The following is a 14,148-nucleotide window of genomic DNA, read 5'->3' on the forward strand; positions in this document are numbered from 1 at the left end:
CCCCATATTCTGCTCCCAATCTCAACATTAAACGGATTGGAAAAACTTTCGCCCAGCATATTTCCAGCTTATGGATGAGAATGCCACAAAGAAAAGGGTTATCTGGTAGAATTTTATCATCAAGTTTCTGAAAAGTTGGTGAAACAAACAGGAATCCTCCATGCTCTTCGTTACCGAGAAAGTTTTCAGTAACAGTGATGTTGTCCATATTTCTTATTAACCTTCCTGTAGAAAGAGACAGAGAGTCTTTCCACGTCTGGAGAAGTAATACATTACTGTCAAGAAAACTATTCTAACCAGGGGTCTCCTGTGGACTTGCAAGCCGTATGGTGTTATCTCACATCTTCCTCAAAGTCTGACAGACATCTAAACCCATAGACTAAGTGCTCTGTGTTTACTACCTAAATGAACTTGAATATGAAACTAGGTTTTTCCAGCCAAATGCCAAAAACCCTGAAGTGTACAATGTTCCGGCATGCACCAATTGATGAACTTCGACTAACAGACCTCAAGCATTTACATATGTAATAGTATTGTACTTCTACAAATGAAGTTCCAGATGTCCTAAGCCAGAGACTCAAGGACTTACACCCAGAATCTCCAACACAATGTGACTAAATAACAGAAAACCTGCAGACAGGGTGGTTACAGAAGCATATGAAACAAACACATTTTCTTCCTGTTGTTTATTTAGAACCCAAGGCTAACACCGCAAGGTTTTTCAACAGAATCATTACTTAGAAATACTTCAAGAAAAGTTACATATCAACTTCCAGTTTTAAAGATGAGCAGGAACATATCATAAAATTAAAAGTTATACATTAAAATTACATACCTTTCATTGCATCCTTATAGATGTCAATAAATAATTTGAATATTTCACTAGGAAAAATCTCTTCATCTGGCAAACAGTGCAACAGAATGACAATTTCTGCCTGACCCAAACCATGTAGTCCATTTGTTGAGAAGTACCAGCACTTTTCTGAAGAATCTTTAATTAAAAAGATAGATACAACAGTAATGCTCTTAAGAGTCTGAAAAAGAAAGCTGGATTTAATCGGAAAGAAAATGGGCACTACTTACAAGTTACTAGCTTGACATTTACAAGCAAGTTTGCATTTAGGATGAAAGTTAATGGATTAGGACCTCTTTCCACAAGAAGCAAGGTGACCTGTTGCTGAGATGGATGTTCTTCCACTACAGGATCTAAATAAATTAACACTCAATTTAGTTCAACATGTCAGCCAACTACCTAAAACAAGAATTACAGATCATAGCATATAAAAGATTGTCCCATCCCTCTACCATAAGAGGGTGCTAATTATTCTCAAACTTAGAATAGCTACGTATCAACCAATTAATAGCTTACCCTAAGATACAAAGAACATATACAAATAAAGCCATAGCTTGTAACAAAGGTGCAAACTAGGGCTATCATTCATTTGGTAATTACTGACTAATTGTGTATGCATCCTCTTCATCTGTATACTGGTACTGTTAGTTACCATCAATAAGCACAGTCACTACTGTAATGCATTTAAGTGATGAAGTATTATTTTCGTAACACATTAATCTTGTTCATAATCTGTGTTCAATTATCCAACAATCCAGTGTGCAGCAAATAAATGAGAGATTAGAACTGTATTGAAATATACTTATATACACCCAAGTTCATATTTAGAAATCTTGCATCAGGTGATTAAATATCTGTATTCCCAAATTTTACCTTTTTCTTTTTCACCCACTGCAAGCAGAAGCGGTGGCAGTTTATCACCATCAGGAACAAGGCTGATCTCTTTACGAACACAATTTTCAACACCACATAGCGCTCTGTAAGTTGAACGACTAACAGACATATCACTTGTAGTCTGATCAACTGAACTGGAACTAGTCTTCTCAGCTTCTGCAGTAGGAGAACACTCTTTAGTTTCCAGAGTTACAGATTTATAACTAGGTACCACCTCACTCTGGCCTAGAATGGCCTGCTGTACATCATCTGAAGAGAAAAACTGACATAATTCCTCCATTCTTGTAATACCACCGATTTTGTCCTTTGGATTTGGATTTACATCACTTAAGATGTCATCTTCCTCCGATTTTGCAGCCTATGAATAATAATAAAAAAAAAAATCTACACTCTTGTCTTACAACAAGCTAAACTTTCATTACTAGCATTCTAGAAGTAAAAAGATAAGAAATCTACCACAAATACTGAGAATGCATTTCCTCTGAACAAGAAGAAAGCCAGCAAGTTTCTCATGGATCTCCTGAATCATCTTTTTTTTTTTCCGCCCCTCCCATCTTTAGGAGTTACATTAAAGATGCATCATCAATTTATTTGTTCAATAACACAGAATTCCTACCAGAGCACTGCAGATTAGTTGTGTTAGCATAAAACAGTTAGATGTAACACAGTCAAAAATAAGCCAAGTACCCCTTCGGTAATCTGTTTAATATTACTATTTCCCCACTCATAGCTACTGAACATTGTCGTCATTGTGATTTGCCATCATTGGGATCAGCAGTTCAGTACTGCAAGTGTAGTTCTATTTACTAAGGGTTGAGTCTAGCATTTTACAGTCTGAGTCATTTCTAGTTGGAGTCAGATGTATGCTGCTCCCCCAGAAAAATGGATATGACAAGCTATGAGGATAGACACATTAGGATATGAGCTGTCATTAAAAAAAGTTAAAAAAAAATTAAGAGGTGTGCTATTATCTTTCAAGTATGTTAGACTTGCAGCCTAACTCAAAAGGGAAGACCTTGCATTGCAACAAGATAAAAAAACCCAACAGCTCTCCTGGTTTGTCATCAGCTTCGAGCAAAGAGAATACAAAGAATCTCAAATCAAAGAGAACCTCTCTGTGTAGAGAATACACACCAGAAAAAAAAGTAAAAAGACACCAACCCCAATAGTAACACCCCACAAACACAGAGACAAGAAGATGACTAAATTGGCCTCTAATTGACTTCTTTCCCACGAAATTTGCTTGCTGGTGTTTCACATCACTTTATACTTTTGACCTTTACAGCATCGTGTGGCAGCATGTTCAGGATTATGTGTTACCTAGTAAAGTACATCCTTTGCTATATGGTGGATTTGTTTTGAGCTTCTGAAGCTGCATACAAGAACCATCAACTAATCGTTTCCTACTCACTTTGTCCATGCTGCCTTTAATTTTAGACATTGCTCATCTTTTGCAAGTGAAAATATCCTACTCCTTCCCAAAATGGAGGACACGCTATACCTTTTGATTACTGCAACTTGAGTCCTTCCTTGATCAAATGAAGTCTCATGTACTATTGTCCATTCTTTATGAATCAAGGCTGATTGACATGCTGTGCACCTGGTAAATGTTCAGATCCTCCATATACAAATAATAATGATCTGGTCTGGTCATTAGCTTTACTAATTTGTTTTAAAAAGTCTTCAACAGTTTAGAATCAGAATTTGTTATCACTTGAGACAGCACTTCAGAGCTGTGTTTTAAGACTCCAGCTGAGGAATCTCTCCAAAACCTTCCATGGCAAACTTATACCACTTCTTTGGACCCCTCTTGTCAAGTGCAGTGAGTTCAACACCATGAATATGATCTATTATAAAAAGCCAATCCCCCTCTCAGTTCAATATTAGCTCACATTAGAAACAATATGTACATTTTGCTGCACACTACAATGTAGTGTTCTAGGGCATTACACAACTTCTGGTTAGTCTAACCCAACAAGCGAACTATAGGAAGCCACTTAAAAAAACCCACAAACTTCTACTGTAAGCATGTTGCTAATGACAGGTTTCAGAACTATGGCTGAGGTTACTTTCACAAAAGTAGTTAATCAAAGGCTGTGTTAAAAAAAAAAAAACCACCAAGAATACAGCCGGATAATCCCCCTTGTTTTGGAGAATTTTATGCTATACTGTTCTTAAAGTTCACATACACCCAAAACCAAACAGCATTTCCTCTGAAGTACAGTCTACAGAATATTTCAATCCAAGGACTTCACAGCCACCCTCCCACCTTCCCCCCCAACCCCTGACCCTCCCCCTAAAAAAATAAAATATTGGCTCAGATTCCAAAAGCTGTGAAGCAAAAGTCGTAATACGGTATGTAAGGTATCAATAGCAAGCAAAGGTATTTCAAGAGGTAATTCATGCACCTACACACACTTCTTGATTCATACCATATGCATCTCTGGCAAGTCAAAGTTTACTGGACTTAAGTCCTGTGACAACCTCTTTGATCCAGATGAAAGTCTTGCTGTATCTGCCACTTCGCCATTTGGTAAAATACCATCTGCAAACCAAACTCTCCTCTGTTCTTTGGGACACAGCCCTAGGACAGGTTAAGAAAACAACACTGACTTCATATTATTGTAGTGTTCTAATAGCTGAAAGGGATAAGAATTAAGCCCCTTCTCCCCACAAATATATAGAGAATCTGTTTACTGGAACCAAGCACAGGTAGACAGTTTGACATCAGCCAGTCTCTAGTCAGGCAAATAAATGAAAAAAATCTCACACTTGCAGAGGAAGCTGGCATGTTGTATTTATATCTATCAATCCCCATGTAAGGAAGGCTACTTCCTCAATCATCCCTCTGTAGTATGATAAGAATGAAGTGCATACCACAACTAAAAGATGAAATACAGTCTAGTTAGCTTATCACTTTGCTTAAAAAATTTTCATTGAAGAAGGTCAGATGTTTAATAGAAGTGGAACAAATACACTACTTGCCATTAGTCATTTGTATTTACACAGAGAATGAACCCCTAATGCTCCCTAGCAACTTTTCCCTAAACCACTATGTTTTGTTTTTTACTGTAAGACCAGCAGTTGCAACACAACAGCCAGAGATCTATTAAGCTATATAAAAATAATGAAAGTAGTATCTACGCACACAAAAAATTACAATATAAACTGAGAAGACAATAAAAAAGTAACATCCATATTTCATAAATGGAGACTTAAGACAGACTTGATCAAGCTCATACATGACATCAAAACTGGGGACTAAAAGTAGCCTTCCAATTTCCCGATTTCCATTCCCAACAAAAAATACCACTATATCAAGTATGTATCCATGATGTGATAAACTTTCCAAAGAGATCCTGAAGGCGTTAGATATATTAGACTATATTTACCATACCTTCATTACCAGGTTGTTTAAGTACTGAGATAGGTAACAATGCAGAAGGTGAAGGAGAGCTAGTACTGCAGGCTATATGGGCTTCCTCCGAAGGCAGAACAGCAGAAGAATACTCCGAGAAGACACTGGAACTGGGGACAGGACCAGTTGGACTCATCATCCTTTCAAATGCCTGTGCTATAAAAATGTAGTTAGCTTTTAAGATCTCACAATTAATTAAATTTCATCTGCAGTGCAGTATTATAGGCGTGTTTTTTTTTTAAAGAGCAGTGCACAATTTATGAAATTGAAATTAGTTATGAAAAATGAACACGCAGGCTATTGTACAGAAGAAAATTTAGATTTCTTGATATTCTACCTGCACATTTGCCTAATTTGCTCCTAACAGAAACAGACCTCTTGTACATCTTGCTACTGCTGCAGTGACTACATTGAACCATATGAACCCTGCACCTTGGTGCAAATACATATATCACATTTATCAAGTCAAATTCCATTCAGGTGGCATATTAAAAATCTGGTATGTTTTCAACTTATTATTTAAGTATTAATAATGAAGACCTCATTTTTTTCTCCTGGTGTTTCCATAGGCATCCATGCTTGGCCTTCAGTTAAAAAAAGGTTACCTTATGATTCAATTACTGTAGTACTGTTACATGACTTGTAAAAACATCAGGACAGAAAGCTACATAAAATGGGCACATGTTTGTGAGAATAAGCATCAGTATAGCCTTTAAACACATAGACGGCTACTGTGAAGGGTGGATCACTTCTGCTAGACTCCTGCCACAGATGGCCCAACAGCATAACTCAATATTTAGTCCTAGGGAGTTCACATCTACCTTTTATTTAAAAAAAAAAAAATAATAATCAGCTGGCTACTCTAAGTTTAAAATAAGAACTGAAATCCAGCTAAGAGGTACAATTATCCTCTTCCTCCTTATCTCAAAAATAGGAAAACATACACTAATTAAAGTAATGAAGCTCCCCCAAAAGAACAAAGGTTAAAGAGATGCTAGCTGTACCTGTTCTTCTTTAGTTATTACTGCAATTACTCAAAACAACCTTTTTACCTTTATTAATATCATCATAACAGCCAGTACAGACTCTTGCTTCCTTCTCCATGTATTGTAGTTTGCATTTTCGTTTGCAACAGCCACCACAAAATACCTGAACCAGAATAAGATTGAATTAAATATTATAGACAAAATTCCAGTATTTTATTAATTAAGTCCCCATTATTATTTACTCCTTTTACTAAAACAGACTGGATTATATAAAGCATGTATACATATTTTTGGAAGTAAGGAAAGAGAGAGGGAGTTTCAGCATTTTAGAATACACTTCTGTTTGGGGAGAAGGGAAAGTACTAGACTAAAAAGGGTTTTACTGCATCCAGCTCTGGGGACCCCAGAACAAGACAGACATGGACCTGTTGGAGCAGGTCCAGAGGAGGCCCACAAAAGTGATGAGAGGACTGAAGAACCTCTCCTATGGAGGAAAGCTGAGGGAGTTGGGGTTGTTCAGCCTGGAGAAGAGAAGGCTGCGGGGAGACCTTATTGTGGCCTTTCAATACTTAAAGGGGGCTTAAAGACAAATGAAGAGAGACTTTCTACTGAGGCCTGTAGTGAGAGGACAAGGGACAAAGTTTTAAGCTGAAAAGAGGGTAGATTTCAGTTGGATCTAATGAAGACATTTTTTACAGTGGGGACAGTGAGACACAGGAACAGATTGCCCAGAGAAGTTGTGGATGTCCCCATCATTGGAAGTGTTCAAGGTCAGGTAGGTCTGGGCTCTAAGCAACATGACAAAGGGAGAGATGTCCTTGCCCATGGCAGGAAGGTCGCACTGGATGATTTTTAAAGGTCCTTTCCAACCCAAACCATTCTGTGATGCTATGATTAAGAATCTCAAAGCTCTACAGTTTGGGCCAAACTACAAAGTCCACCAAATCTGCTTTTGATCAGGGCTTCTTCCTATCCTGCTCCCCAGAACTGCACCACAACCTATCCATACCATAAGCTTTTGAAATTTGTCAAGTATTTCTGTGGGACCAAAGCAATTCTTAAATATCTACAAAATCAGCCTCCCACACATGGCCAGGAATGCCCACATTACACAGCTAAGCACTCAGCTCATGCCAATACTCTCTCAGATTCAGCTCCGAAAGAGAGCAGCACCTAAAATTTGTTGCTGCAAGCAGATCCAGTCACATAAGGCCAGGTGCCCACAAACTAGCCAAAACTGGATTTTTAAAAGTTTTTTTTAAGATCATAGCTGGAAGCAGCTGGCGTAAAATTGCACAGCAATTAGAGAACTCCTCCAAGAAATACGACTTGTTTGATTCTAAACCCTCTGCAGCATAACACTCAAGCCTGTATTTTAATCTACCATAAAGAAACCTTCAGGGAAAAAAAAAAACCAAAAACCACCATATACACACAAAGAGCAGCAACAAGGAGGACACAGTGATATTATACTGAAATTCTTATCTGGAATGATGAAAATACTTCCAGGTTTAACCACCTATTCCCAGATTTGCTCCCTACTTCCGTTAATTCTGTAACTATTTTACATTAAACAACAGTGACAGGAACAAGACTGAACCCCAGAATTGGGTCAGATTTGCTTTACTGCTTTAGTATTATCTCTGAAGAGAACTGCTGCCATCTCCCGTTGTCACCGAAATCAGGAATGAACGATCCCCTGTGCATCTGGCACCGCAAACAAAGAATGCCTGCCTTTTAACACTACATTGGTGTTACGAGGTTCATTCCCGATTTCGGTGACACCATTAGGGTTCAGGTAATGGTTAAAACAATCTAGTCTCATACCAGCGAAGAGCTATTCCTCATCCACTGATCTTGCAGCATCATGTGCTGCACCAAGTCTCTCCATAACAAGCACTATCAGTTTGTCACAAAACTCCAAGCTGCCCCTTCTCCCTCATGGACAACTATCTAAGCCAGAGCTCATGCTTCCCAAGCAATTTACTATTGCTGGCTGAGGAACTATGTTGGCAAAGTAGGCTCCCCAACTCAGAAAGAATTCGTTGCCTTCATGTTACTACCTCCCTTCAGCAAAGTACTTTAACAGCTCACTGAAGGCTCCTTTGAAAGAATAGAATGTGCTTTTCTACTCCAACAGGATATATATCCTATCTGTTTTTAAGCAGAGATGGGGAAAAGTGTGTGTGTCTAGTCTGGACTACACCGGCATAATCCCATTCAAAGAATTACATCTCTAGTAAAGCTGTTTTCTGCAAGAGTTTCCATAAATATCCGGTGCTTTTCTCACTTTTCCCTTACGTTCTTTCAAGGGTAAGAAAAGTGACTGTAAAAACAGTAATACTTGATCAGTGCAATACAAGCTCAAAAAAGAAACTGTTCCAATTGCTTCTGCATTAGTGTCACAGGTAATTTACCTCAACTGAAAATGCACATGCTCACTAAAGATGTTAAGAATGTAACTGGTGAAGATTAATTGCTAATCAGTTACAATCCACCTTAGGGCTTCAAATGCTAAGCAGTACAATCCTGTGCAATTGGTATTCTCCTCTTACACTTGGTACGACTGGGACACACAACAGAGGAGGCAGCTTAATCCTGATGCACAGGAGTCAAGGGGTGAAGACAAACTAAGGGTAATGTAACAGGGGAAATGAGATTGAGATGAGGTTGCTGGGCAAAGATATTCTTACTGAGTATGAAGACAAAGGGTACCATAGCAGGAGACAAATGCCTAAATAAAAACACTGAGTTGTTTGGCCTCACAAGTGCTACAGATGGGAGACAAAGCACGGACCACTAACCTCACACTTATCTCCAGCACAGAAGCCAAAATTCCTAAGAGTTGCCCTTTTCATTGATAAAAACAGCTGTAGGACCATGTGAAAACTATATAACTGTCTTCCAGAATAGTCCACAGAGGACAATTGTGAACTCCTACCAGTTTTTCCTTATGTCCAAGTAGTTGAAAACACAATGACACACAACATCCCACAAACATTTTGTCTGTTTTTTTAAGACAAAGAAGTTACTATTAAAAAGACAAAAAGTCTTACAAGGCAAAAAGTTAAACTGTTGTGCATTCAGAATAGCTATGATAGAGTTACAACTGCCTAGCGCTCCAGTATCCATAAAGTTTAGATACTCTATTCTGCCTTCAGTCATTCTCCCCAGCAAACATGCACTGTGATGCTCCTTCTAATTACACTGTTGTTCTGCCAAAAACCCCCTGTTAACACATAAGATTAGCAGCACTAAGAGCTGATGGCTGTAAAGCAGACGGTGTAGTAAAGGATGCTTTTATCCCCATCTCTGGACAAGGTGCAAGAAATTTCACAGTGAATGTAAACAGGAATTTGAAGTCAGTCTTATGACTAAAATGAAACCCACTCTGAAGAACGGTGTTTTAAACTCTTACAAAACTTCAACAGGATATTCTGCCAAGTGATTCAGTTTGATGAGTTCTAGGTCATCACGATCAGTTTTTAATTTTCTTGGCACCCAAATTCAGACCTGCATTTTAGTTCACGCTTACTGCAGTTGAAGTAAATGGGTACTATGCTTTGAAAACACAGTGCTAGAAGAGGCAACCAGGGAAAACATTACAAAGCCTCTCCAGGTGCCTCTCAACACTGGGGATGCAAAAAGTTAGCAAGTACTGACATTAGTCTTTGCTATATCTCCTCATATACAGCTCACAGAGGAACGCTGAAAAATAACTTAATTAGTATTGTCAGTATTTCCATTTATGCACTAAGTACAGATGTAAGCCACTGTAGCTCACAAGGGAATTCTGGATTAAGAACTTTGACATTATTTACTCACTGCAGAAGACCACTAGCTGAAAAAAGTTCTACAGAATACTTGCTTAGTTGGTGAGTACCGTTCACCCCACAAAAGCAGTGTTGTTCTCCCCTGAGAAGACTCCCCTGGGAAATTAAACATCTAAACACACAGGAGGACAGATTTAGACTATAAATCCTTTGCACTGGTACTGCTGTTACAGCTCCTGAGAGAATGCAATCCTTGCAGATTAATGGACAGTGCACTACTGCTAATATGATCACTTACCTGAATTCCGATCATCATCTCAATTTTTTTAAGCTTAAAGGCTTAAGCTTAATTTAAAAGCTGAGTAAAAAGCTGATTCACCATGACTACTATGAAGTAGTCCACTGTCTCATCTTCCTTTTTCTATGAAAACCAGATTAGTCTAGCCAGTGATAACATTCTCTGTACTTCCTTTTAATTATTTTCAAAAAAAAGGCCATACGTTTAGTTAATATCAGTCTTTTCCAACAGTCTTTAAGTTTCTATGAAGAAAAAATAAATTTTTTATAAAATAAAATACTTTGAACCTAGAAAAACAGTCACTATTCTTTCCCTTCTGTATTTTGGTTGCCCTCAAATCAGAATTCATTTGCTTTCAGTAACACAGGAGCCCCCTCAATAACTTACCTTTCCACATGCACGACAGTGGTGTCGTCTTTTTGTGAACGTGAACTTGACTTGGCAGTTCATGCAGTTGGGTGCCTCTGAATCAGGAACCCACAACGGTTGTTTCCATGAGAGAGCTGCAGGTATTTTAAGTGATTCTACGTTTTCAGATGTTGGATCTCCTCCAGCCTCAGAGCTGCCTTCCCCAGTGCGTGCAGGGTCAGAACTTTTACAAACAGTTACAGTGCTGCCTGAGAGGAGAGCTTCTGGGGTAACACAACTGGCTTCCTCGTTTTCTCTCTCAGGCACATCTGTTCTATTACGTTGCCTCTGACTGACAGCTCCTTGGGAAAGGCCAAGCAACTGCTTTGGCCTTGCACCTGCAGTACAAACATTAGAAACTAGTGCTTCACTACCACTCTCAGTCACGCCCTGCATACAAGACATACTCTTTTCTGTCACAGATTCCGATTCATTGGCAGCAAGAGACACTTTAAAGTTACTACTAATCCTCATTATCTCCTCCAGTTTTGCTTGCGTATGTTCTTCAGTGACCTCTGTGAAATTCAGGTTGTTCACATTCGTTAAATTCCCTTCATCTGCATCAGCTTCCATTAAGTTACTATCATTGTCTGAACACTTCAACACGTTGGACTGAAGACTTTGTCCGTACAGGAAATCATCAAGCTCAGCATCGCTTATTAGAGTATCACTTTTAATAACATTCTCCTCATCAGTAAAGTCAGCCATAACACGGCTCATACTGTCATTGTAATAAGAGTCTACACCAACACCATATGGCTCAGCTTCATATTCTAGAAAAGCAGAAGCAAAAGCTTCGATTTGCTGAGAATCACTGTCATCTGTTACATTCTCAGTATCATACTTCTCTCCATCTGTACTTTTTTCCACAAGACTTTTCTCAATTTTAGCTCTATATCCTTCCTGTTCATGCAAGTCAGTGTTTTTGCAGGATTCCTTACCAGAGAGACCAGTTTTAGACTTTCCAGCATGAACGGTTAAAATATCACTAATAACCTCTGCCATTTCATTTTGAGGTAGAGGATTAACTTTTTCTTCCATTACAACTAATGAACCACATACAGATACAGGAAGTGGAAGACATGACAGCGAGGTCTGGACACCCTCAACTGAAATACACGAAGTTGAAACACTGTTTAGTATTTCATTAGTATTAAGTTCTTCACTACCTACATTCTCTTCTGTGATTTTCTCTTCCAATTCCACTTCAGCTCCTGTCTGACATGAGGAGCCTGGTAAAACAGAATTTCCAGGTAATATTGCCTGGCTTCTGTGCAACTGAGGCCTCTTTGGCACATCTGAAGGAAGGGATTCCACATCACTCTCATCTTTTGAGTCTACATTTTCTATGGCATTTCTTCCATACATCTCTCTGCTTACTGCAGAGCAGGCACTTTCATCTTGCAGTTCACAAGGCAATTTTTCATATGCTTTCTCATCTCTGGGACTGTCCACATTTGAATTCTGTGACATTACAGGGACACATGCAGTATTGAGGTAAGCCGTTTGTTCAAGCTGATCAAATACTTCACTGAACTTTACAGATTCTGTCCTGTGTTGATCATCACATGGATCTAAGATCTTTGCTGTAGCACAACCACCTGATTTTAAAGCTAAATGATTCATCTCTTCTGTTTTAAGATGTCCTGAATCTTGTAGCATTGTGTCCCCACCACTCTGCCCTGTACTTGAAATGCCACTGCAACCAGCTGATAACACAGAACTAGGAACAGGTAAGCAAGGTATGCCAACACCAATCAAACCTTCACTGACCTGGAAGTCATCTGGCTGCAACTTTTGAGTATCTTCATGAGCAGCCACTGAATGAATTAAGTTACCTGTGTCACTAACAAGATCACACACCAGTATATTATACCCTTCTACGTTTGAAGGCTGACTTTCACGTAAGAAACCACTGTCCACTGTGGACAAAAGATCAGGTCCAGCCATGCTTTTCTCATTTTGTGATGAATAACTCAGAAGCACTTCATTTGATCCAATGTGGCCAGCCAGAGAGACTTCTTCTGAAGAAGTACAATCGTCAGCATCCTTTTGCAGTTTTGGTGTTGGGTATACATGTTGTAAGCAATCCAGAACCGAAGAAAGCGAATGGTGTTTTGAGTCATATGGATTTTGAGGTGTTCTGTAGCAGTCATATTCATCTGTTTTAAGCAAAAAGATGAAAAGCAAAGTTTATAAAACTCATCTTTTTCCAAAGTGCACTCCCTCTAAATCCCATCTATTCATCAATACAAGCTTTTATTTAGAGTATGTTACTTTCAAATTCTGTGGTAACAGCCATTTGGCAGATATTATTATGCTGAAGAACAAGGCAGCACAGGAACTAACCTGTATTCTGTTCAAATTCATCAAGTAGTTTGTCCAAGTCACAGACTGCAGCTTTAAAGTAACTGTCCATTCTAGTTACAGTTCTAGTGAAGCTTTAGCCTTCTTAAACCTAAAAAGAAAAATATAGCGTTTCATTCACAGCATTTTGCTGTTTACAAAGTCAAAGTTTTATTATTAGAAGGCAACTTCTATGAAATATTTTTTCTTTTTAAAAACATTTTCTTCTCTCTCCATGTATACAAAATATAAGTACAAACAAGGCCGCAGATTGTCAGCCTCTATGCACTCTGAAAACACTCTACAGTATAGTCAGTACACTATGCACAATACGCCCAAAATTCACCTTAAATCAGGAAATTGAGGCTGCCTTATTAAAAGCAAATGCATCTGAAAGCACATACTGTGGGCTTATGATGTCAGGAAGCCTAAAACCAGAAGGGATCCTAGGATCTTCTATTTTGACCCCCTATACATTTTATGCCACACAGTTCACAGGCAAAAAAAAACCAAAATAGGCTGTCATTACACAATCAACCCAAGCTAACCATTTAAATAAATTACGCCTACATAATTCCAGATATTTAATGCTTTAAACTGCAGTAGGAAGTACGAAAAGTATCCTTCAGCTGGCAAAAGTGCCAGCAAGAAAAAAGCCTCCTGTATGGGGTTCAAACCTGATAACCAGTTCGACACTGAGCCCATGAACCCAGCCCTTAAAGAAAAAGGTTCTCTCAGTTCCCAAGCTATCCAGCCAATCAACCTCAACTTACTTTCAGCTATGACCAAACGTTTCAGATAAGACAAAACACAAGCTAAAACCTAACATATATCAGGACTGTTAAAGCAGATAACCAGCTGAAGCACTGAAGTATGTATGACACAGCCATTTTGACACAGAGCTGCAATTGCATTTAAGCAGGTTGAGGTCAGTATGCCTCCCCCATGACAACCAATGAGCTGCCTTTAAATCCTCCTCTTAAACTTAAATCCTCCTCTTAAACTGTCCTCCAAAGTTGGGGGGGGGGGGCGGGGGGGAACCAACCAAAACCACACAGCATGGCAATTCAGCTCATCATGGCTATTCTACTCAAAACACAAAACCCATTAACTTTCTCTGAGACCCAAACAAAATTTTTTTTTTAAATCTCGTTTTGGAAACTTACCAACTC

At 38.8% G+C, this 14,148-nt stretch overlaps 1 protein-coding gene across 2 annotated transcripts in view; it reads right to left on the reverse strand.

Moving 5' to 3' along the window:
- ZFYVE16 (zinc finger FYVE-type containing 16) overlaps positions 1-14,148 on the reverse strand; it is a 28,205-nt gene that overhangs the window by 8,022 nt on the left and 6,035 nt on the right. The window contains exons 2-10 of one of the 2 annotated variants that reach the window (XM_075079902.1): positions 12,980-13,088; positions 10,610-12,792; positions 6,218-6,314; positions 5,145-5,321; positions 4,180-4,331; positions 1,727-2,105; positions 1,084-1,206; positions 836-991; positions 1-225 (exon numbers count right to left, since the gene is read on the reverse strand). In XM_075079902.1, the coding sequence (XP_074936003.1) occupies positions 1-225; positions 836-991; positions 1,084-1,206; positions 1,727-2,105; positions 4,180-4,331; positions 5,145-5,321; positions 6,218-6,314; positions 10,610-12,792; positions 12,980-13,049 (3,562 nt within the window). In that variant the 5' untranslated portion in view covers positions 13,050-13,088. The remainder of the gene's footprint in view (positions 226-835; positions 992-1,083; positions 1,207-1,726; positions 2,106-4,179; positions 4,332-5,144; positions 5,322-6,217; positions 6,315-10,609; positions 12,793-12,979; positions 13,089-14,148) is intronic. The other variant, XM_075079903.1, reaches the window with a different exon arrangement.

The sequence above is a fragment of the Phalacrocorax aristotelis genome, chromosome Z (assembly GCF_949628215.1).
Source record: "Phalacrocorax aristotelis chromosome Z, bGulAri2.1, whole genome shotgun sequence".
In the NCBI taxonomy this organism is placed as follows: Eukaryota; Metazoa; Chordata; class Aves; order Suliformes; family Phalacrocoracidae; genus Phalacrocorax; species Phalacrocorax aristotelis.